Below are 25,753 nucleotides of genomic sequence, written 5' to 3'. Positions count from 1 at the left end.
TGCTCACTTTGCACGTGAGCAGACTGTTGTCTTAGCAACAGTGAGCAAATGAGCCGTAGGGCGTGAGAGCCTACCGTATCGCAAGTAGCTGTGAATACACAACATTCTTGGACAGTGTGTTCAAGGTAAGTACCGTATTTCAGCGCAAGGCCCGTCAGTGCTCATGAAGTGGTACACTTCGCTGGCTTCGATGATGCCATGTACGCGCCTTGCACTTGGAACGTTTGTATGCAAAGTTCGTGCATTAGTGAACCACAGTTGCAAGTAGAGCTGGATGCATATGCTGCTAATGAACCAGGTTATAAACACTGCCTAGGTGCTTGTCATCTGAAAGTGTGTAATGTTGCACTAAAAGTGAAATGCTCGAAAATTGTGTGTGAATGTTTAATGTTGCTACTTACAGTATGGCAGAGACAGCAGTGCACCCCAGGCCACACTTCAGCACATTTTTACAGTCAGATGCTAGTGCTGGTGGGGATGCACTCTCCTACTATCGTCACAAGCAATATCTCAGGAAGAACAAGACTGCAATTCTACAGGCAAGGGCTGGAAACCTTCCCACTATTCAGAAACCATCTGCTCCATTGGAGGTGAAGGGTGAGCAAGCCATTCCTAAGCTGAGCCCTTTAACTCAAAAAAGTCCAACATCTGTAAAATTTGAGGAATCAGCCGAGGTAAGAGATAAACATTGTTTACTTATCAAACATTGTCCATTGACACAAGTAATGTTAATCAGTGATATCCGGCTGGTCATTAGCTACTTAAATGTAAACGACTTTTCCATGTACTTTTGAAGTTAGTCTGTCAGTGTTAATTACAGACCCTCAGAAATTGTAGGTCCCTTGTAATGCATGTCACAATATTACCTAAACTAAGTTATCAATTATTTTCTAGCCTTTGGTTAAGCCAGTGAATCACTATCGATCATTGACAGCAAGACCTGCGGGACAGTTTGTTAGAACAGATCAGCCACGTCTTGTCAAGTCTGCAAGTACACATGGTAGGAGGAGCTCATGGTCAGTTGGTGATATTTCTTTGGTGCAAACACCTCGACCAAAAACTGCTGGAAACTGTACTCATGACTATAAAGTAATGCAGTCCAATGCACTGCCACAACTAGAAGCAGCACCAAAGCAACTCCTGCCAGAGCAGCCACCATGCAAACTAGGTTTGTAATTTGAATAACTTGAAATGAAAGAATGTTAAAAAGCTACTATCTGAAAGCTTCCCAGACTGAATTTTGTTCAACCACACCTTGAATTATGTTGATTGCTTGTGTGTCCACTCAAATGACCCATGTTATGCCATAAGTAATTATTATTTATTTAACAGTGTTAATTATATTTCAATTAGTATTAATGTAAGGATTTTAATTGGCCTGTTAATAAGAGGTGTTAGCTTTTATTAAGCACTTGGCTGGGTGACAATGAGTGTAACAGCAATTGTTATTGTGATTCCCAGTATCACATTTATTAACAATAAAGGTGTCTTAGCACACTTACTCTAGTAAAACATTTTTCAGGTTGGATCACTGAAAGTACTAGTGAAAACCGTACAAGCAGTGAGGTTGCTAGAGATGAGAAAACTAAACACAAGAGATCTCAAACTGAACCAGCAGTAAGGGTAGCAGCAGCAGCAGATTCTGGTGAAGCAGCACAGACTAACAAGGTAAAGAGATAGTGTCATAGTTGAGTTGTGTTATAATTAGCTTGTTCTAAATGTGTAGCTATCATTAACTGGTGCAGACAGTATGACTAGTATAAATGACTTGAAGCCTGGTGAAGTTGAACAGTTGGCTAAGGCCTATGTATATGGAACTTCAACTCAAAGGTGTGTATAGATTAAACTGCGTGTATGTGTTCAAGTGTAGTTGTGCACATGTGTGTGTATGTGCTCTGTGTTTTTAAGCGCCATGTATGTTGATGACTCTGTGTTGTGAATCGATCCTGGCAACAGTGATATTGCTTACTACTGGATAAAGTTGAAATAAGAGTTTGTGCTTGTGTGTGTAGTTCCGGATGCCATCTGATGGTGTCACTCTATGCATGTAAAGCTTCTTCTCCTGCACTCAGAGCAAAGAGATTACCTACAACCCTATGTGTGTTTGTGCATGATGAATTATCTGTACAGTAAGTAAGCATATATCCCAGTGCAAGCACAATCAATGTATACATATCATGTTACAAACAGGAAATTTTACAACTGTTTGTAAGAAATGAGACCATTCAGGTGTTGCAGCTGTGTCATTTAAGCTATGCCAGTGTGCATACATGGTTATGAAGTTTTTTGGATTCGACTAAAATAACCAAATAATGAGGAATTCCATTCAAATCTCCTTCTCATTGGTTCAATTACCATAGACGACCACCAATGTGCGTACATGTACACAATCATTACATAGTGCAAAGGATTAATGGATTGATACAAAAATTATGGAACTCCTGCTATACGTTAAAACCAAATCTTCAGACTATCTGGATGTACGACAATGCAGTAGGTTGGCTGACAACAATACATTTAACTAGCTGCTTCATCACTGAATACTCACACTAGTACTAGTGGAAGATACTGTATATACATGCTGTGTTTGAAAAAACAACAATTGTCTTATTTACAGGGGGTACAATGAGGTAGGATGGCATAACAAGCTACCAGGTCCACTACCTCTCCCGTCCACTGCCCTAGAGGCACTACCAGACCAAGTGTCACTGAGGTTTACTATGAAGAGATATGATGCAGAGCCTGCTCAATGGCAGGTACAGTAGTGTGTGTGGATTGATGTGTGCATCGTATGTATGTATATGTACTCTGTGAATAATGATATTGTCCACTGTTTAAGAGGAATATGGCTACACCAACCCACTAGAACCTGAGTACTGTACCAATGTCCCTGATTTTTTCACATAGCTTTACATGTTTGTGTTGCAGATTTGTGTATGTCATGGATGTGTCATTATTTGTGTTGCTTGTTGTAAGTCATCATCAGTCACGTGTATGTATCCAAGGTGTTCATAATTACAATCACTAACATGGTATCACAGGCAATAGGAACTGTGTGGGACTATACACAAACAAGGAATTGCAGTTACCATAAAGGACCACAGGCCATTTCATAGTAAGTGTAACCTCTTCAATAGTGATGTGAACACCAACAACTAATGAACACATTAACATGTTTGTCCTTTACATGGTTAATGTTTAGTGGTTATGTTTCTACCCATAACAGCTCCAGTCCAAACAGAAAGAGCCAACAAATACCAGGCTACAGGTTAGAATTGTATGTGCTTTCTAAATGTAAAAGTAACATTACTGTACACACATTGGATGGACCTTGAGTTTCACTGCAGAGGGAAAACCCTAGAATTAGGTTTCAATGGTCAGTTTTTATGCTTTCTGTGGGAGTGAAAATGGTATTTTAAAGGCTTCACTACTAGTTTACTAAACAGTCATACTGTGTACTGTAGTGGCCATGTTGGTGGTGGAATGGATGAAGTCGATGATCTTAATGTGGAATACAAACCAACCGTAGTGGTTAGAACTCACCAACCTTGGCATACGAAGATCTCACGGTAAGCACAGTTAGCTATGATATATAATCTATAATCATACACACTCACTCATTGCAGAACTTCTAATATCCCTGGATACACAGGCTGTGTCCACTGGAGTAACAGACTACCAGCTCACAGTAACATGCCCAAACCTGAACCAACATCAACTTCAAGAGTGCATAGGTAAGAATTCTATTTAAAGCACACTACAACTTGATGAGTATGTTGGTGGTTTTGGTAAACTTTGCTATTGTTTTATTGGACTTTAGGGCATTGCCTTTGGAAGAGAATGGTTCTCCATTTATCAGAACAGGAGTTCTTTCAAAGACTGTCATACTTACCAGCCCATATAATCCTTTCAATAAGGTCGAACACTAAAAAAGGCCATCCATTATTTATTTTGTAAAGTTGTTGAGTAGATATTTTTATACATTTAAGTACTATAGTTTTATAGATACAAAATATTGCATAACAAAACAAGACTGATGTAATAACTGTATAGCAGCACAGAAACAAATAAAAATCTCAATACATATACATGGCTGTAGGTTTGCAATACCAACCCTAAATCTTAAGCAAATTGTTCATACTGTGCATCATCCTTATCAAGCCCTAGAATGGAAACCAATTAAATATAATTACTAAAATTTTTGCACTTATGAATTTTACATAACATATTTCAGTGGAATGTAAACTGTGTACAGCATTGAAGTGATGGGTACAAAAGAAATTTACAGAAATAGTGAAATGAAAAGGTTATATACATGGTTAGGTAAATATAATACAAAGTGGAATTAATACACACACTGAAATTAATAGTCTTTCAATTGGGGCCAGACACAGCACATGCAGATGGGGATCAAGCATTCTCCAACCCTAAAGATGAGTAATAAGTGTGTGTAACTTACTAATGGTGAACTGGTATATAACCATACAAGAAAGTATTACGACATACCATATTTACGACGGATTTCATCAGTTTTGCTCTTTCTTTCAGAACGCCTGAAAAACAAGTACAAGTCAATTGCACAAGTCTGTTATGTAGCTCTTACCTCTGGACTGCTCTTTCATGAATGTCACTTCTTTCATCTTCATACCTTTGTTGTTGTAGCCTCCAAGACCTTACAAAAAAAATTTTTATTAGTACATAAAAACTTATCAGAATGTAGCGGACTTCTTACTGTAATGCAAATCAAAGGAAACAAAATGTGAAGTATTTGGTTCCAAGAAATCTAATACTAAGAGGCCAACTTCTAAACTATTAAAGATAGTACTGTCCATTACAAAGAAGGTGTACCAGCCAATTACATAATACTGGTGTGCATTATATAGAACACACCCTATACTGGTGTGCATTATATAGAACTATACCTTTTATTTCTTCGTGCACACCAGACACAACAGCAAATCACACAGCAGGTGATGCCAAGGAGAATCACAAATAATACCACAGAAATTATCACAGCATATGCTACACCATTGACTAAAGAGAGAAAATGGCATGTCAGACACATTACTGTGAACTTCCCTTATATGTAGTGTACAATTTATTATTACACAACTTTTAATCATGTTACTTGTGGGAGTATCATATTGACAAACCATGCTTTTATTTTTATATGGTTGAATGAAACCTAATAAGCAAGGAATCACATCAAGGCCAACGCATACTAGAATTACTATGTTAGGGAATAAACAGTAAGTCAAAGGAAACAGTTCAGTTTACATCATGCATAGTTTACTAGTGTACTTGGGATTATCTCATCTGAATGGCAACATACACTTTCTATAACATTCAGTTAGAACTAACGTGAACAACTCTTGTAGTTCCAGTCATAGCCAGAGCATTTGGTGCCTGTTGGTAAGATATGGCCACCGCTCCATTTCCATTCGCGACATACTTTGTCTGCATTACACCAGTAGCACTGCAAAGAAAATGGTGTCATGTAACACAATAGGAACTTGTATACTATGGAGACTATTTGTAAATACCTTGTCATCGTCATAACCCGTACACTGATCACAATTGGTATCATTGTAATAAGAACAAGGGGTGCCGGGAGCTAAAATGAAGTTAAACGAACACACAGATTAACCAATGTTACCTTACTAACAATAATACACTAATTACAACTTAAGTTGACAACTGAGTGCGTGAGTTCCGTACTTGGACTTGGCCGTGGAGTTGATGTTTGAGCTCTCGACGAAGTAACCGCGAAGGCTACTAGGCCGAATAATAATAATACGACAAACGAAACAGAATCCATTTCCCTCAAACTCAACTTGGAAGCAAACACGTAAAACTACTTCGAATGGTTTCCACTGACTCGACGAACAAACTGAACTTATTGTGTCACGTGCTATTCGTGGTTACATCATGTGCGCCATCCCGGGAACATCAAAATTCTAAATAACGCCCGCGTACTGTTTTCACCGCAGGTAACCAAAGGCTGGAACATGACTGAACTGAAAAGAACGAATAGCTTTGATGATAATCCACAGGTGAGCATCGCACCACAACATTGATGCTATAGAATCCCAATCAGCTGGGCAGAATCCGGAGTCCCATTTTATAAAATATTTATATTTGTGTTATGCACCTATCAATGTAATCCCCGACTACCACTAATACGGGCTGAGGTGGGAGAAGGTGGGAATTTGCATCACTGAAAATTACAATTCCCCACGTACGGGGAAGTACTGGTGATGCAAACCCCAACCAAGCCTCGACCTGCAAACCCCGGGAATACTGGGAATTTGTATGGTTGTGTGGCATTGGTCTAGTGATGAGTTAGTTCAAGTGGATTCTGGTATGAATGTAGTAGCTAGCACCTGAGACACTCCTTCCTAAACTGAAAGTGAAATCATACACCTTTGCGTTGTCTGAGTGAATTTCGTTCAGTATAGTGTAGACAAATCCCACTATGTCAGGGAAATTTGACGATCAATTCCCCCACCATTCCCCACCCTCAGCCCGTATCAGTGGTAGTCGGGCATTACAATGATAGGCGCATTATGAAGTACAGCGCGAATGTGTGGCTTCTGACTGAGGTGCCAGTTAGCCTTGTTACAAACTGTGATAAAACAATGACAAAACTTGTTTAGAGCACATGCTTTCCATCTACTGCCTCTGTTTACTGCCAGCACTGAATTTCTTATATGGCACAGTAGAGCATGATTCTTGAAAACATGGCAGTTTTAGTAATGGATTGTCATGAATTATTTTTACTGCGACTTGAAAGTATAACTTAAAGCTTACTATCCAGTTTGTTACTGAACAAATTCTGACATACTTTATATAAACAGGCTGTAGGACCAGGTCTTGTACAGACCTTCAGCACTTGTGCTGTAAAGCTTTAATAAACTAACGTTGATTTGATTCTACATGGAGTACTTTGAGATAATAAGTCACTCTCTAGAGTTCCTATGGATACATATACATGAAATTGACAAGGAGAAACCATTCTGACCACCTGGCGGACTCCTGTAAGTGTTCGAGTGTGGCTGCAGGTTCGAGGCTGCCTATGGATTTTTTCTCCTTTCTGCACCTTTTTGAACATAGCAACTTTAAACAGGCTGTAGGACCAGGTGTCCTACAGACCTTCAGCACTTCCTTAATAAAAAAATTAAAGAATAAATTTTGACCATCAAAACTGCCAATCCATTGTAATCAATAATGGTCTGCCTTCTCTGTATGTGTGTGGGTAGTGGGGGGATGAACTTTGAATATGTAACTACTCAACAGTCTGCAGCAAATTGTTAGATAAAGCTGCTCACAAAGCAATCAGCTGTTCCCAATGAACATTTTTGGCATGATATTGTACTGATTGGAACATTTAGTGTGATTTGTCTTCCTCTGTGTATGTGTGCAGTACTGTAGTTATGTATTTATCATTATATCTTCCTTGCCATGCCTTTTTGCACGTCAGTATAGTAGCATGTGTCCACGGTTTACCTAATTGTATGTGTTTGTGAACATCTTAATGATGGTTTATTCTCTGTCACCAATGCATAATATTTGTTTCACTGTACTGTATGTAGTAATTTTTCTGTGAGATGACCACAATGTTTAGTGGTATACCATTTTCAGTTAGAAAGGCGAACATGTTTTATGTTGATTGGTTTTTCTCACTTCAGGTCAAAGAATTCAGGGAAAAGCTTTATGATAATGTGAGTAATATAGTTGTTGTACGCATGGTTAGGAGTTTACAGTAATTTGTCAGATTGGCTAAATTTGGTGGTATTGCTCCATAAGTCTACCAGTGTTGTTTAGAAAAGTGCCAATCATGTTTTGCTAGGTAATTTACATACATGGAATGAATCGCGTATACTGTCGTACATAGCGAAATAATATTTAAGAGGAAAGAATTTACACAGTTTTGACTTTGCTAAATAATATTTAAGAGGAAAGAATTTGCACAGTTTTGACTTTGCTAAATACCTGTGTAAATAGCCATGAATGTTGGACCACAGGCATGTTACTAAAATTAATGTTATTGGTTTTCTTTAATACTGTATGGTTAGCCAGTTGAACTCCTCTTAATTCGGCTATTACTTTCATAATACCACAGAGACTACAAACAATTTAGCAGTGTTGCTATTTGTAGCCTGTGCATGCTAGACTGTTTACACGATTAGTGCTTGCTCATCTGGTGTACATCTGTGATACAAAGAAAGAGTGAGCAGACAAAAATACCTTTTTAGAATAGGCTGGGCCACTTATAATCCTTCCCATCAGCCGTGATGCATGGAATAACCTACCCCCAGATGTGGCATGAACAACACTAGATCAAAACAATTGATATGATAAGGTAGTTAGTAACTGGCTGGTTGTCTTCTTAATATGATCATTCACCTCATTAAGTGACCAGGTCCCAATTTCAGCTAAGGTCTGGCTTTGGACACATCCAAGGTGTGTTTAACAAGATCACCGCTGTATGTTTTCTATATATATATCATTAAGAAAATGTAGTTATTAATGAAGACCATATAGTTGGTATCCAAGGTTTCAAGAGACTCTACATACATGTTTGGTTATATGACTACATGTATATGATTTCTTCCATTTCAGGTTGAGAAGGAGATGTATGAGTTCTTCCCCACCTGTGTATTGGAGATGGATAAGCTAATCAAGGTTGTTGTCACAATGTGATGTCATAAAATGATGATGTAATTGTTTACACAACCTTTCCACCATACTTATACTTTCTTCAGTTTCTTGTTTGTACATATGTCAGTGTTTTATGTCTCAAAATGTCCTCACAATTATTGTGTTATTCACAGAGTGGACTATTTGATCAATCTCCCAGTTCAATATACTGCACCTTGCCATCAGGAGTTGAGAATGGTCCACATAGTGAGAACAATGAAGATCATGTGAGTCTATGTTGTCATTAGCATATAGCAGTCATGAGACATGGACTGTACAACAATTTATATTAGAGGGTGTCCAGTATGTACGTAGTCTAACAAATGGGACCAAAGACAGATGTTGTTTTCCAAGGTGTCTTTATCAGTGAAGTGTCCTGATTTTAGATGTCTGATTCGTTTAGACCATTACATGTCTTTACTCTACTTTTAATATTGAGGGGTTCCATCTACGTGTCTGATTCATAGGGGTGATGATCATAATTGCAAATACCAAAAAATTAATAAATAAAAATACTACATGGAATACGAGATATTTTGTACTGCTAAACTTTATCTGTGGACAGGCCAGTGTTTGCTAGAACCAGTTTGCTTATACCAACCATTTTATGGTGATGTTGATGCTGGAACAAACCATTAAACATTTTCACTAAATAGATAATTATAGTACTAAACATAATTCACCTGATGCTGTGTTTCATTGTCATGTTGTTTATGTACTACAGTTACCATCAAAGAAGAGAAAACTGGATGATATTAGCGTATCACTGTGTCCCACTGGTCAGTATGTGTAGTGTGTGTGTGTGTGTGTGTGTGTGTGTGTGTGTGTGTGTGTGTGTGTGTGTGTGTGTGTGTGTGTGTGTGTGTGTGTGTGTGTGTGTGTGTGTGCGCGTGCGCGTGTGTTAGGGCTGAGCGATACTACCGTTTTAGCAATATATCGCGATGTTTTGTTATTAACTATCGTGATACCATGCCTGTACATTATTGTCATTTATAGAACTTTGCGTGGGCGAGATCAAAGGAAAAAGTGTACTTTTATTTTCATAAAGTACACTATCAGCCGGCCAACAGCTTCATCGACCACAAAGAGTACTTTATTGCACCGCAAAGAGTGCTTTATTCGTTCAATAAAGCACTCTTTGTGGGCAATAAAGCACAGTTACCCACGTGCTCTAGTGCAGGCTAATAGCCTGCGGGGCTCATGCCAGTACGACTAATCACCCACACCGGTGAAGGCTGATAGCCTTGCCGCGCTGAGTGATCAATCACCCCAGCCAATACGAGTTCTACCACTAAATAGCTTTTATAGACATACCTAAATGCTTCGATAATGGGTGGGAGAAGGTAACGTTGCTGTTATGTTTGTTAATGTAAAGGGACAAGTCCTGGAGATATCACGGAAATGTTTCACTATGTGACTCACAAATGGAATCGATTGTGGGTTGCGAGCAAAACCTGCCAAAATACGTGATGAACGTCTACCATGCCAAACTATGGTGAAATACGCGTGAGTTACTTTGTTAAACTAGTTTGTGTATGTTCAGGCTGCTAATAGTTCGTGCAACGCGTACTAATTACGAGCCGTAGTGTATAGTGAAGCTACATGACTAGAAAGTTCCATAAATCATTTAAAGCATAGCCTTGCTTGTGCTTTAACATATACTAAAAATCCATTTGTTATGTTGTACTAGGCTCAAGAATCCTTGTAAATCATAACCTGGTTACCCCTGCAGAGAGGTGTGAACACCATAACATAACCTCAAAGCATGTGTTACAATAACTGTTACTGTAAACAAGAATGATAGTGGCTAGTTTGATGAGACTTCCTGCAGGAATACTGAGGAATACACTATGTAACACCAGCTATGATTGACTTATTTGTAAGTATCATGAACTATTCAGTATCGTGAATAGTGGCTTTAGTACCGATTGAGATACTAAATGGCAGTATCGCTCAGCCCTAGTGTGCGTGTGTGTGTGTGCGTGCGTGAGAGGAGAGAGAGGCAGCATAGCAAAGTGGCTAGAGCATTACTTGATAATCGAAAGGTTCCAAGTTGGATGCCCGTTTATGCCGATTTGGTGTTGTTGTTTCCTTAAGCAAGAAACTTTACCCAACCTACCCTGCTGTATATTGGGGAGCTGGTGGCCTAGTGTCATCTGGGGAAACAGCACCCAGCTGTAACATCAATGGGTACCTGGGGAAGCAAACGCCCAACTGTCCTTGTCTCACTTAGCGGTGTTGGGGTCATTGTGGAACTTCAGATTCCGCGACCTCACTTTGTGAGACCTGGACAGTCCTTACTAGCCCTGCCCCAGGAGGGTTTGCCTGCACAAGGCTCAAGCACCTGAGTGGTGCATGGGCAACCCAGTGCTGGTTCACTGGGTTGAAGTAGCTGTACTTCACAAGCTTTGCTTCACAGGCTTTGCCATAGGCTTTGCTTTGTGTGTGTGTGTGTGTGTGTGTGTGTGTGTGTGTGTGTGTTGTGTGTGTTGTGCATGCGTGCATGCAAGCATGGGTGGGTGGGTGGTTTCATGTGTGTATACATACCTGCATATATTTTCCTCATGTATGTATTCCATTGTTAAGGTACCACCAACACCGTCAATTATCCTTGTAATAAGGTACGTACAGTCTTATCTCTTTGTCTATTTGATTTAAATTCCATGTTTAGAAACTGAAGGAGGTAATTGCTGTCCTGAAGCCTCACATTATCACACTGATTGAAAAATGTGCAGAGGTGTGTAGTGTATTGTGTTCCAACTTCTAGTAGTGTTGTGTAGGGTGTAGGGCTGAACGATAGAAGTGTGTATTGTCAAGATATTAAGTTGATATCTGGATAGTAGAACTGCTATCCATTTCAGTCCTATGATGGGACCAAGAGTTCATAATATAAAGTTAATATTGTATATTATAAACTCTTGATGGGACTTTATAATGTACTTTGCATATGATGTCGAGTTCTCGTAATAAGATGGCACACCATTAGACAACATTTATTTCCTTCACAAAGGGTTTCCTATAGTTTCGACATACATTGTACTATACGTACACTGTATTACATGCGGTAAACTATTAGTGTATATTTATAAATGGACAATTTTAGTACAACCAATGGTGTCCTGATTATTGTGTTGTGCTAGTGAGTTTATTTACTAAGGGACCTTATGTATCTACCCGTGTTCTCACTTTTTGATAGTGGTGTGCGATATCAGGATTTTTATTTCGATACAATATTGGGGTAAATATCGAAATTTCGATTCGATTTTCGATAATTGTGTGGGTGGTGTAATTGCATGGGCGGACGATATTTATAAATATGCTTTAAATACAATTTACACACTAAAACTATTGCATAAAACAAGCCTAGAAAACTGGTAGACAAGTTTTTAAAGTGGCTAGATAGTACAGAACCAACCTTCATTTCTAGCGTGATTGTGCAATCACACACTAAATGCTGTAGATTTACCAAAATATTCTTCAATATTTCGATAATTATCGCAAAATATTACCTTTTCGATAAATATCGAAATCTGCTAAAGCAGTATCGAAAATCGATACGATAACGATATTGACAAAATTATCGCGAAATCGACGATATATTGCACACCACTATTTTTTGAGTGTCTCCATTAACAATTCCACTGTATGTGGGATAGCTAAATACACTCAGTATATTGTGGATTTGTATTAATTACGGCTCCTATTCTTATAGCTCAAGTTGTGGATTGAACTGAAGATTCCCAAAATTGAAGATGGCAACAACTTTGGTGTCTCAATACAGGTCAGTCATCTACTATGTGCAACTGTGTGTTTTCATCATATCAATCATCATGATAATACTGTATCATGATCTTATCCTTTCAAATCACAACATATTTTTATACAATTGTCATTGAGCAACCTGAGTTGCCACACAGGTGTAGTGCAGTCGTATAGCCTTTTTAGTATGAAAACCAAATAAAACACTAGTTCATGGTGGCCAATATATGCTAACTAGTTGCATCACCATGGATGTGTTCATACAACACCTGGAGAAATGTTGAGGTAAAAATCAGAAATCAGGTGCTATAACATCCTTGTTTTCTGTAGCTTAGATGTTAGATGACATTAATTTTCCATAAACTTACATACACAGCAGAAATTTACTTGGAAATCAGAAAAATCATGTGTGCTTATTTAACCAAGTGTCGTTGATTACAACAGTTGCTTGTAGATTGTGTGCCACCATTAGTGCTGAGCGATAGTAAAAATTTTACTATCATGATAGTTACTCATTAAATATCGCGATAGTGAATACTATCCCGATAGTTTATGAAACACTTTGCTCTTAACAAAGTCTTAGTTGTATAGCTATAATTTGTAGTCATATAGAAAGTTATTTTGCATGCACAGGACATTTGTTAATTAACTGCGTGGGCGGCTGATGGAATATGGACTTTTGGTAAAGCTTTTACAGGCCACTCCTTTGTAAGAAAGCTGGTAATACCAACTGTAAAACAGTATAGAAGGGTTGTTAATACCATTTTAATGCAGATCGGAGCTTATCATAACTATCACGATAGTGATATCCCTACTATTGCGATAACGATAGTGATTTACTATCGTGATATATCGCACTATCGATACTATTGCTCAGCCCTAGCCACCATCTTGACCGTTAATCTGATCATGTGATCCTTTATATTGTTTGATGTGCTGAGTTGATTTGCCTTTATTCCACCTTCATAGCATAAAGGATGAAGAGAGTTATGGCCATGTTTATAGAGAGATATGGTATAATTGGTATTTATGTTACATCATTTTACACAACTTTTTTTACCATTGGTCTTGTTGGCTCTTACTTACACAATAGTTGTAGTTTCATTCATCTGGCTTGAAGGAGAAAGAAAGCATGTTTTTGCCACTTAAAATATTGTCTGAATAGTCATAGTACCTATAACTGGTCTCTACCTGGCTGTGGCCATGCGCCTGGTTTCCTGAAATTGTTTTCCAGAAGTGATGTGTGTTCAATGTCTGTGCACTTTCCATGCACATGAGCAAAACGTTCTATGCTAAAATCATCCAGTGTATTAAAAATAGGGAACCGGGTACCTGGTTTTTTGATATAGCGCATTGTTAGCTTGTGATACGTACATGTTGTAGTGTTGCAACACTTAGGCTTGCGTTTTTTAAGTGAACGCCACTCATGTCATTTATTCACATAAATATGTTGATTTATGTGTGACAATTGATCGCGATATGATAAAATGCAGACAGTCGCTACATGTTAATCGACTGCTGGTTGTTTTCGCAAAATTTTGCTATTTGCTATAAAAACATATTGAAATAAACTGGGTAAACACACACATGCTACTTAAAAATTTTACACACATTTTAGTCACTTCAGTATGTTCTGAAACAAAACTCGAATCAATAAAATCTATACGCTAGCAGATTTGCCTGTTCATGGAGAGTAAAAAAAGCAGTTTGTATTCATACAGCAAAAGAGACACGTGAGTTATGGGCGCTTGTTTACAATGCAGTAGAAATAAAGTTTACCGTCATCATTTCTTAAATTTGTTGGAATGGTATTCTTTGTCCACATGGAGGAGTACAGGAAAAGCATTACCTTGATGGATCTGGTGAACAGATTGAGCCTAGTCCTACCTTCATAGCTTGTTTCAGTTGCAATTTGTGATTGATTAATTCAGAGCCTGTAATTTATTTGTTGTATTGTTGCCGTACAATTTATTGCTGTCCAACTGTAACTCCCGAGACCATTTATCATAAAAAGGCTAAAACTTTGGCTGCAATAAAATGGAATTCAAGGAATGCACAAAATCAACTGGTTTTTGCTCAGCTGGTCACATAGGATAGGGCACAATTAATATACAAAGTACTCCTTATTGCACAGCACTAGTGTACAACACTAGTGCATTTATCAGCATTTGTATTGTCTGTATACACCATATAGGAAGATATATTATCTGAAGTAACCAAACTAGAGGGAGACACTGGGTCGTACCTGGAGCAGATAACTCGGTATGGTCATCCATACATATATGTACAGTGCTATGCTGAAGTTTTTGCCCAATTTTGTAACCTTAACCAATAAAGTAGTGTTCGTTTTTTGGGGTGCTTTTTGTTAATCACAAGCTATGTCTACCTCACCCACTTAGTGTACCTTTGCTCAGTTTGTGTATGTGTATTGTACTGAAGTTGTGTGTTTGTATCCCATAAGAAATGTGTATGTGTTATGATTATCATTAAGGATGTAGCAACAAAATTAGGGCTAAGAAGAGTGGTAACTGGTTGGGCACACAGCTTGTATACACTTAGCATGTTCCTTCTGGGGGCATGGCTCTTACAGAAATTTTAAAAAGTAACCTTCTGAGATTGAATTTGGTACTGAAGTTTACTTGAAATGTGAATGTTTTAGTTGAGTACATGACTACTCTATTAGAATATTTCAATGGAGATGCCAAGTCCATGCTACAAGCTTCAATGTTAGACATAGTGGTGGGATTTTACCATTGTACCAATAACTAATACAATGGCTTCGAAATATCCGATACCGATGTTTTTTAGTGTTAGGTTACATCTGAAAATAAAAGGTTTTCAGTATGGACACTACAATAAATGTTAGAAAATGTGACTTGTTGCCAAAATGTTTCTGTAAAAAGAAAAAAGAAACTTATGAAATGAAAAAAAGGTGCAATGAAAAGGTCTGAGCATAGAAAAAAACCCAGTTTAACTGTTAATCGAACCCTTGACCACTGTAGAATAGTTAGCAACATAAGTACCCACTGTGCTACAAGATCAAGCATACATAAATTTGAGTTGTCTTAGTACTTAAGTGAAATATTTGCTAAAAGCTCAACTTTTGTTGACACATATGTTAGAGTTAAGCACTGCCACGCGTGTGTACAGAAAATACAGTACGAGGGTGTGTGTCAAGAAGCTAAAAAAAGCACGAGGCGAAGCCGAGTGCTAATTCGCCTCGAGACACCCCTCGAGTACTGTATTTTTCGTACACACAAGCAATTATGGCAGTGCTTTAAGTGTTATATTGTACTTCCTGGTCGCGTCTGGCTCGGAGCGATTTTCTCTAGTACTCAAACCGCTGCGATTTTCGGTGATAAGGATATCAGTAAGTGTTTAACTATTCTATTTCTAGTCATAGAACGGATTAGTTTGGCTAGTTTTAGCGATTTACAATGTCACGCACATGATCAGTCGTGCTGTCTTAGTGGAGTCGTGTTTTAAAAGCTTCGTGATCAGACGATCGGTAAGTGTTTATACAATCTATTCCTAGCCGTAGAACAAACTCGTAGGATTAGTTTGGCTGGTTTTAGCGATTTACAGAGTTGTTTACGTAACATTCCACAAATAAATTCTCCACATAACTGTACTGTATTTGCCCAAGTGTGCTGTATTTGCCCAATTAAGCGCATAACTGTACTGTATTTACCCAATTAGCTGCATAACTGTACTGTATGACTCATACAGTACAGTTATGCAGTTGATTAGTACTGTATGGAGAATATGATACGTGGCATCGCTTTGATCCTCCCATGCAAATTACAATATATCACAATATAGGTACTGATAGTTATATTGGTGTACCTCTAGTTAGACATCGCTTCAGCCCAACAGGCACCTTTTGGCATGCCGCAGTACATACAATGCAGTTATCTTTTGTCCTCAATTGTGTTCTGTTTCTTTTCACTTGCAGCGCAAGGTGTTGACTTGCAGCACCACATCAATGTAATTGCATGTTGCCTATCACGAAAGAATAAAACAGGAATCGTTCATGTTTTTCTACCGTATAGAGGGAAACTTTGGCGCCGTTAAAATTTGGCGAATTTGGCGATTGACCATGAATTCGCCAAATTTTCCCCATCCAAATATTTTGGTGGCGAAGAAAATAGCAAACCAAGCCTCGAACTAATCAATTTTCTACTCAACCAAGGGATAGTGGGCCAGGCATTACGCTAGAGCCAAGCCTGCCTCGACTACCACACTAGGTAGCTAATTACTGTACACGTGGTATCCTCAAACTTCAACTCGAAACGGGCATGACAAGTATAGCGAGTCCTACCATGTTAAGTACGATATTCACTATTCCAGAGGGTGTAGATCTACTTTCTATATAGTATTACCTTTTAGTTGGTAGCTGACTCCAGGCGCCGAACGTGGCACTCCAGTTCTCGCTTCAGGCACAGCAATTAGTGATCTAATTAATTCAATACGGCGCGCGCTTTGCTAATAATTCGCCAAATTTTATTTCGCCAACAGTGGTATTTTGCTTGATTCGCCAAATTTTTCCCCCTCCAAAGTTTCCCTCCGTACGGTATACCATGCCTTCTAAGGTACAGTAGATGTAAGCAGGCTGACCTTCAAATAGTAATATTTATACTTACCATTCTTATCTGTACTCTTTTTTCCCCAGAGCAATTAGATTTCTCTTCCTGATCATGTTGTAGAAACTGACAATATGAACACACTTTTAAATCTTACCTTAGTTTAGCTGCTAGCTATAGTATGTTCACGTTGAGCTGAACCCTGAAAAACAGCTAAAAATTAAAAGTGGATTTTTTCTCAAAAGAGTTAACATTTCTGCCAACCAGATGATTATTAGTAACAGCAAAGGTGTCAACAACAGACACGTACGGTTTGGCTCCATTACAAGTTCGGGAAAGGGCTCTAATGGACACTGTACTTATATGGCTTCTCCATAGGAAATGTATTGTGAAAATTTGATTGGCAGTAAATATTATGCCAAACATTTGAACAACAAGATTTTGAAATATTTTTAGCAGGTCAAGCAGTGCTACAAATGAGCCAAATTTCAAGATCGTGTGTAATTGCATCCAAGAGTTATTAAATGTTTTTGAGGATTCAGCTCAATGCAAACATACTATAATCATGCTCATTATTGAGGTCTTGTACATTACACAATATAATCATACAGTACTATAGTACTGTATAGTAGGGACGGCGAATGTGTGGGTGTGGCCTGTGATATAAGATAACCCAAAACTCTGCCTTGATTTTTCCTAACAGTATTAAGCCCAAAAGTGTCTTCAGATCGACCCGAAACAGTTCTGCCAAGTTGCTACAGAATTATATTTTAAAAATTAATTATTCAACAGAATTTTTTACTGCCTGCCTGCCTGCCTGACATCTTCAGTCAAGCGTAGTGGAAAACTGACTACAGCCACAGCTCTAATTCTTTCACAGAAACATTTCTAGTTCGCTTAAGAAAAAACCTTTGGTATATTGATAAACATACAATGAGTGCACTATTGTGTGACCTTTTATTCTTCTTTACCATGGTCATCAGTCAAAGTTCTCCACTGATAGTGTTAATAGACTACAGTAGGGCTCCCATCTACGGGCGTACATTTCAACTATTCGAATACACGTTGGCGAAGTTAGCAGTTGATACCATATAGTAAATAACTTGCAGTAAAAAATCGCACTGTTGCAAAATTGGGGGGGAAAGTTTTCTTCACTTGAATTTTTTTCATAATCTATGATAGAACGTAGCTACCATGTACTGTGTACGTGCAACTGCGAGCGATTAAATAACTTGCCAATTAAGGGGCGTGGCAGCCATTTTGATTGTGCGTCTTTAGCCTTCGGGATGACGACTCGTGATGGAAATGGCTGCCACACCCCTTAATTAACAAGTCTTAATCGCTTGCATGTAGCGATGTTGCATTCAAGTGGTAGCTATCATTCAACTGGCAGTGTTGCTTGTGTTTCTAAATGCATTTCTTTGCTATGACCAACACTATGTTTTGTGAATCCAAACTTACTAAAGTTTAGCAATTTATATAGTGGTGCACATCTGTTATGCTAGTTGATTGCTTGCATAATATATAATGCTGTGATTGACTCTATAATAATGGTTTCCAGGGTATTTAGTAGTCATGAGCTTGTAAAAAATAGTTCACAAACAAGTATAAGAAAAAATTAGGAATTTTAAATTAGAGTAGGGACAGTGTATAGTACTGCAATAAAAAGCACTGAAACAAGCTGGATCGGAGTAGTATGTAATGTCCAAATAAAACAGAATATTCCTACTGTGCATTTTGAGTGTAGCACAGTAGGGATATTCACTTCTTTTGGACATTATATACTACTCTGATCCAGCTTGTTTTAGTGCTTTTTATTGCAGTACCCTGCTCTAATTTAAAAGTCCTATTTTTTTCTTATACTAGTAATAATAAATAGTGCTCTCTGAGGGTATGACATAAATAGAGCTGTACCGATAATCGGATTGGCCAAAATATCGGCCGCTGATATGGCAATTTTTACCAATATCGGCATCGGTACAGAACAGTACGAGGACCGATATCGCTACCGATATTTATACAGCAATAGTTTGTACATAAACGGATTATAATATTGGTTTTCTACGTTATCCATGTGGCTGTTCAGTAGCAGTGACTTATTATTCACTGGACAGCAAGCGCTACACTATGAGAAGCCATACAAACACACGATTCTAGTTTGTTGCTGGAAAGTCTTAAATAAATGAAGCAGTTATATATAGTACCTTTGTAATAAAAGAACAGTCACAAGAAACCTACTGTACCAGCCTTCACACAAGCCAATAAAATGCAGAGTAATGCAGAAATATCTGTTTAAGGCTCCATGGGAGTATGCATAAAAATGTTTGTGGGTGCCTAATTGTCTGGATTGCACAATAGAAACCCAAGCCACTATTACCACAGGCATAGAGTGAGCAATGAATATATCCACATGTTGTTGTAGAGTAGGTAACTGTACACTTTTGCATAGATTAACTATGACTTTTGTTTGTAATGCAAATATCGGATCAACTATCGTGTACACTTTTGCATAGATTAACTATGACTTTTGTTTGTAATGCAAATATCGGATCAACTATCGGTTATCGGCTTCTTTTGGTGGTATCCATATCGGATATCGGTACATGCCAAAATCCCATATCGGTACAGCTCTAGACATAAATACCCTAAATGGCATGTACTGGGACTGGTAGATGTAATTTATTAGTACCTCCATGGCCTATCATGATTAAGATGATGATTTTACATATCGAGATTGTAATGGATCCTAGTAATCTCATTGTACACCATACAGTTGTCAGGTTGAAAGGTATGAAACTAGTTAGGGAACAAACACTACACAACTTTTAAGTCAAAACATATGTAACTATTCTTACTAAACAGTGCTGTGACATTCCTTCATTATTAAGACTATCAATATAAAACGAGGGTCAGTTAGTGACAGTATATGTGTGGTTTTATTAGGGTAAACAGTATATACACATGCATGTGCATTCAAACAGTTAAATTGAACAAATTCTCTATGTGACTGGATCTGCATGTTTGCATAAGGCTAATTTTACGTTAAACACAATAGGATAAAAATTAATCCATAAATTTTTGAGTACTTGTTTTGCAATGAAGCAATGCACTAACAGTAAAAACCTTGTATTCCTCAAAGCAAGAGGAGTTCAAAGTGTTAGTGCTTCCAAGGACACGGAAGACATGAGCATTATTGGTTTAACTGTGTAGACGTCCAGTTCGCCCTCATCTTTTTCACTTAGTTTTCGCCTATGTCCTGATCACAGGAAAGGTCTGTAAGACATAACTTACCTGGCAATGGATTCACCTGTTCATGGAGAGTGTGATGGTGAAAGCTACGTATTTGTACAGAACTGAATTCGTAAGTTATAGTTGCTCTATTAAGTGCCTGTAATTTATTTTCTGTTTTGTTACTGTACCAAATCAATCTTTCTGTTGTTACCACTTTAAATTGATAAGCACTTGGCTTGTAGGACTGAAACTTTGGTTGACGATTCCTTTGGCTATGTACATAAAGTAAATGGAATTCAAAAATTGTGCTAACATGTAAAGGTTCTTGCAGATCTGGTTACATGTAATGAGTACCTTCAGAACAAATTTTCACTAAAGGATGATGTATGATTCACTGTTGTAATAATTGTGATGGTTGCAGGTATTACACAACACGAGGTAAAATGATGTCAAAACTGGTCAAGTACCCTCAATTGGTAAGTATGTATAGGTATAACTATTGTGCATATGTACGAGGTACAATAAATGTATTGCCACAAAGACTGGATTCCTTTATTGCTTTGCTTTGAATAGCATAGTGCATGCTTTGTGAGTGACTTTTGGCATATAACTTTTTGCTCATATGGGATTATGAAACACAGGGACACACAATTTTCTAGAGGTGCACCGATAATCAGATCGGTTATCGGCTATATCGGCCTTGTTTTTTCATATCGGTATCAGATCGGTAACAAACATAAAAAGGCAGCAGATACAGATATACATAAACATCTATTTATGGGCACTCATGCTCTAGTAATATCCTAGCAGCACAGGATTATGTAGTGTTGGCTATTGATTACAGTCTCGGCTCTATCACTTATTTACTACATTTAGAGAGCAGATTGTTAGAGAAAATGTCCATGCTACTATATTGGATCAGCTTTGTTTATCGGCTTGATAATATTATTTTATATCGGTTATTGGAATATCGGCTAAAAGTCATATCGGTGCACCTCTACAATTTTTCTAAACTAACATTGAGGGACAAGCCATGAGCCCACAACTGGTTGTGGGGGGATGAAAATATATCACCTATCACCCTTTTATGTATAATTCATCTCTGTTGTTGCAGGAGGATTACCGCAAAGCCATAGAGGAATATGATGAAAAGATCTACTTCAGTTTAAAGCTCATCACTATGGAGCTGAGAAACACTTACGTGAGTACTTTGTTACTGACAGTATTCTCTATGAGATGTGGTCATTAATCAGTGATGATCAAGGAGAGCACAAGGGGCACGTGCCTCCCTCCCCCCCCCCCCCCAAAAAAAAAAATTTGCAAGATTGAGATACTCTAATAGAGCAGTCAGTCACATACAGTAGCACTTAAGAATCCTCCACAGTTGTTGAGTGTATAACTAACATCTGCAATACCATTCAGGAGCACATAATAGCCAGCTAGAAATTTTGCAGATGAAATACACATGTGTGGTCCTTTGTATGTCATTCTCTATGACATTTGGCTCTTAACTGAACTATTTATGACTGTTACTGATTCACAACTCTTTATCAATGCAGACCACTTAAAAAGCATTCTTTATTCTTTATTCACATATTTGTGCAAAAGCTGCTCTACCGCAAAAATTTAGTCCCGAAACATATAAAGTGCCTTTAACATCTGGGGGGAACTGGTCCATATTCCTACTACCCTGATACACATCCCCCCCCCCCCGTTAACTCACACTTTAATGCCAGACTTCTATCTAGTATCTGTACATTTGCTTGAGGATTTTTACTATGGTACTACATGAACTGGATTACTGGACTCCTCAAGTTTTGTTGCTATAATGTTTTATTGCCTACTAGCACTCCTACCTGCCCTATCATGTAGGTTAATCATAATCATTTACTACTGGTACACTGGTACCTGCCTACATGTAGCGCTATATTACATACTTTTACTTTCAAAATTTCCGTCATGCAAGCACACAGACTAACGTTTCTCAAGATACGTGTGATAGATAAGGTCCTCACACAGGATAAATCACAGGTAATTGATCTGCCCGTGCTTGCCCTGGTTTCTATCATATGTGCCATGTACTATCCCCAGAGGGCCATGTGCTATAAAGAAAGCTGATGTATGCAAAAACCTATATTGAAAAGAAAAAGACTTTTATCTCCAGCTGGATTCAAATCCACAGCCTAAGCACAATTATCACACATAACTATTGGTTGAACTGCTCTTCTACACATTCATTGGCTTACTGCCTGTAAAAGCTGCTTAAGAACATTAACAAGTTGAATAGCTATAGGTATTTACTTTTGGTTTTCCTTGTGGCTTACTTGCACTGTAACGGTGGCTGTTAGTAAACGTGGCTGTAGTCCTAGCACTTCATTAAGCATAGAAATCATTTTGTCATGTGCAGCAGCTGGCGAGATGTTAAAAGGAATACCAATTGTAGAAGACAGATGGCTATATGTGACTGGATATGCAAAAAGGGTCTTTCACCCACACCCAAAATAACGAACTTATTGATGATTTATACGTAGCTACAGATATGAATAGATTATTGACCAGAAGAGAGCAACAACATAGATTAATGGATTTCTGATTTGCATGTGTATTTATGATCTTTGTAGTTCATGGAATTGGATGCGTTTTCACATATCTGGTCACTTTCTTATGACCAGACTTAATCACAGCAACGTTTGGCATTTTATTTTGTGGACTGAACTTGCAATCTGGACTAACAGGTTGGGCTTGGAACAGCCTCCTAGCAATAAACTGGGTGTTATCTAGCTCTTGTAATGCTGGAGATGCACGTGCGGTCAACGGACAAAATCCACACAAATAGCACAATGTCTGCACATAATTAGTTTTGGGCGGACACACATGTCCTTTCAAAACCAATAGTGGTACCATAAAAGCTGATGTGTACATGTTTGTTTGTAGTGCTAACAATCAATAATTGTCACTTGGTTGCTAGGAGATATTACATTTTCCCAACCCAAGGATTTACCGATGCCACCTCCCCTTTGTGTACTGCTATCACCAGCAGCTGTACTGACCACAGCCTGGTGATATGTTGCAGCTATGTGGTTGTATTTAACTTCAAAACATTCAATGGAAATTCCCTATTCCAATTCCAGCAGTGTATATAAAGTGCTCCTCTAGCTCATGTCTGTACAATTTGACTCTATGTCTGTACATTTGTGAATATGTAAGGACATTTGTCCTCGGCACCTTAAAAATTAAATTAAGGCCTGCCATTGTTGAGCTACAACTGCTGATACTGCTCTTCCATATAGATCATTGAAGTCATGCATACACTAATTTGTTACAACAAAAAAACAAAAAAAACATTGCCAGTTGCATTGTGTGTACTGATTATAGCCAATAGATAAATTGTAATCACAGTTAGACCTAAGTTACATATGCTCAAAATTTTGTCCTAACTGCTTTCAGGAATTTCCCAAAATTTTCACCTATTATGCTCTTCAGTGTTCCCAATTATGTTTGCATTATGCTCCTAGGTTAGCAACATCTCTACAATTATTCTGGAACATTTACAGGTTTTTGCAATTGAATTCGTCCCGTTTGCAATTGAATTCGTCCCGTTTGCAATTGAATTCGTCACCTTTGCAATTGAATTCGTCCCATTTGCAATTGAATTCGTCGGTTTTGCAATTGAATTCATCGGTTTTGCAGTTGAATTAGTCGGTTTTGCAATAGAATTCGTCGCGTTTGCATTACAATTCGTCATAAACAAAACGGCTTCAAGAAACCAACCATTCATTAAGAGATGAATTATTTATGCCATGGAGAGTTACACTTGAGACACTAGAAGGTAATTGAAGCTGGTAGTACGCGAAGCTGATAGCTGTCTGACAAGTTAATTAGCTTGCTCGCGAGTGACCACACCCATCGCGAATGGCATAGTAGAGTTTGGAATGTTGCTGGATAGGCTGTAGAGGAAGAATTATTACCTTATAAAGAGTTGTTTACTACTGTTGTACTTGAACAAGTTCTTGTAGCAGCTGCTACACCATGTTTTCGTGTTTTCTCCAGCTGCCATTCTTGTTACGGACGAATTTAACTGCAAAAATGACGAATTCTGTTGCAAAAGCGATGAATTCAATTGCAAACGGGACGAATTCAGTTGCAAAACCGACGAATTCAATTGCAAACGGGACTAATTCAATTGCAAAAGCGACGAACTCAATTGCAAACGGGACGAATTCAATTGCAAAGTTGCCGAATTCAATTGCAAAAACCTGTAATCAGTGAATGTTCTATTAGAGTATTTCACTACAAAGTGACTGTTCTATTACAGAGTATTGATCTTACAGTTTGCAGTTTCCACTTACTGATCTATTAGAGAGTATCAATCTATTTTCATAGAATTTAGCCCATAGTTTGAAATATCCACCTAATATGCTATATAGCATTATGCTGGTATAGCACACCAGCCTATTATGCTTTTTATATGTTGGCATATTTGACGTAGGCCTAATCACAATTTTTTGTCCATGTATATATTGCAGTGTGTACAAGAAAGCATTTTCTGGCTAAGCGTTAAATTAGAGATGAGCGATAGTGCAACTACCATAATCATGAATTGGTAGTTATCGTGATAACAATAGTATCACGATATTGCTATCATCATCAAAGACACTTAATCTCACAAATACAACACTCGAATAATCCAATTCTCACATGTCTGCTTTTCTTAAGACTCAAAATTATCATTGTGTTACAGTATCTTTGTGTTTTAGTTGATACCTTTGTTTTCCTCATTGGGCTGGTCTTTCACAGTTCCTAAACTCCAACGCTATCATGTTTGCTTCTGTTATCCATGTTTGTGCATCATTTATCACAATAGCACAATTGTATGCTATCATTATCATGATGGTTACTTACTATTGCTCAGTTTTACGTACGGTACATTAAATCATAAAAGCTGTATGTGCCTTTAACATATAGCATTATTAAATTTTATGAATGAAGTAGGCATCCAGCGATAAAAAAGATTAAAATGTAGTATAACAAGAGATAAATAGTGGTATTGCAACATAGCTGTGCTGGAATATCCTGACATTGGCATGTTACCACCATCTGTTCAGTGCCAAAGTAGGGATTTTTGTATACGTTCCTAAGTAGTGGTAGAAGTGTTGTGATAGAAGTGTATTTGTGTGTACATGCCCACAACATGCTGCATAGCAGCAAACTCAATACCTTCTATTGCAAATTGTCACTTTATTCAGAATATATAATATGTAAGTGTGTTGGTATGTATTATTTACTGCACACTTAGTGCTCTTCTTCTCTCTATAGTGTATACTACATGACCTCATCACCAAAAACATTGAGAAACTAAAGAGACCAAGAAGTTCTAACACAGACTCCATGTACTGACCAACACTACGTCACAACTTGTACACAATGTATCACATCATGTGTTGTATTGAATTATTTAACTCAAGCTTTTGAAAGTATGA

The 25,753-nt window shown here is 37.9% G+C and overlaps 3 protein-coding genes across 5 annotated transcripts; 2 read left to right on the top strand and 1 right to left on the bottom strand.

Annotated features, from left to right (window-relative positions):
- Window positions 1-4,050, top strand: LOC136249163 (protein SPMIP7-like). Of its 2 annotated transcripts, none has more exons than XM_066041112.1 (11): window positions 1-125; window positions 404-674; window positions 895-1,168; window positions 1,523-1,668; window positions 1,727-1,830; window positions 2,618-2,756; window positions 3,042-3,115; window positions 3,227-3,268; window positions 3,465-3,569; window positions 3,627-3,734; window positions 3,821-4,050. In XM_066041112.1, the coding sequence occupies exons 2-11, from the start codon at window positions 405-407 to the stop codon at window positions 3,927-3,929; spliced, it is 1,371 nt and encodes a 456-aa protein (XP_065897184.1). In that variant the 5' UTR covers window positions 1-125; window position 404; the 3' UTR covers window positions 3,930-4,050. The 2 variants fall into 2 exon arrangements, with proteins under 2 accessions (XP_065897184.1, XP_065897185.1); XM_066041113.1 differs by lacking the exon at window positions 1-125 and adding an exon at window positions 144-354.
- LOC136249166 (pituitary tumor-transforming gene 1 protein-interacting protein-like) lies at window positions 4,016-5,945 on the bottom strand. Of its 2 annotated transcripts, none has more exons than XM_066041115.1 (7): window positions 5,719-5,945; window positions 5,544-5,614; window positions 5,362-5,476; window positions 4,923-5,034; window positions 4,604-4,672; window positions 4,507-4,553; window positions 4,016-4,163 (listed from the first exon to the last, which is right to left on the bottom strand). In XM_066041115.1, exons 1-7 carry the CDS (start codon window positions 5,816-5,818, stop codon window positions 4,123-4,125), a joined length of 555 nt encoding a protein of 184 aa, XP_065897187.1. In that variant the 5' UTR covers window positions 5,819-5,945; the 3' UTR covers window positions 4,016-4,122. The 2 variants fall into 2 exon arrangements, with proteins under 2 accessions (XP_065897187.1, XP_065897189.1); XM_066041117.1 differs by lacking the exon at window positions 4,016-4,163 and adding an exon at window positions 4,190-4,427.
- Window positions 5,909-25,753, top strand: LOC136249165 (proteasome activator complex subunit 3-like). Its single transcript, XM_066041114.1, has 12 exons — window positions 5,909-6,053; window positions 7,689-7,721; window positions 8,623-8,685; window positions 8,835-8,927; window positions 9,425-9,479; window positions 11,287-11,321; window positions 11,372-11,437; window positions 12,413-12,481; window positions 14,654-14,721; window positions 20,695-20,749; window positions 21,388-21,474; window positions 25,590-25,753. The coding sequence occupies exons 1-12, from the start codon at window positions 6,009-6,011 to the stop codon at window positions 25,668-25,670; spliced, it is 750 nt and encodes a 249-aa protein (XP_065897186.1). The 5' UTR covers window positions 5,909-6,008; the 3' UTR covers window positions 25,671-25,753.

This window comes from Dysidea avara, chromosome 3 (assembly GCF_963678975.1).
Source record: "Dysidea avara chromosome 3, odDysAvar1.4, whole genome shotgun sequence".
NCBI classification, from domain to species: Eukaryota; Metazoa; Porifera; class Demospongiae; order Dictyoceratida; family Dysideidae; genus Dysidea; species Dysidea avara.
Note: the sequence above shows the minus strand (reverse complement) of the source record. Positions and strands in the feature narration are given on the sequence as shown.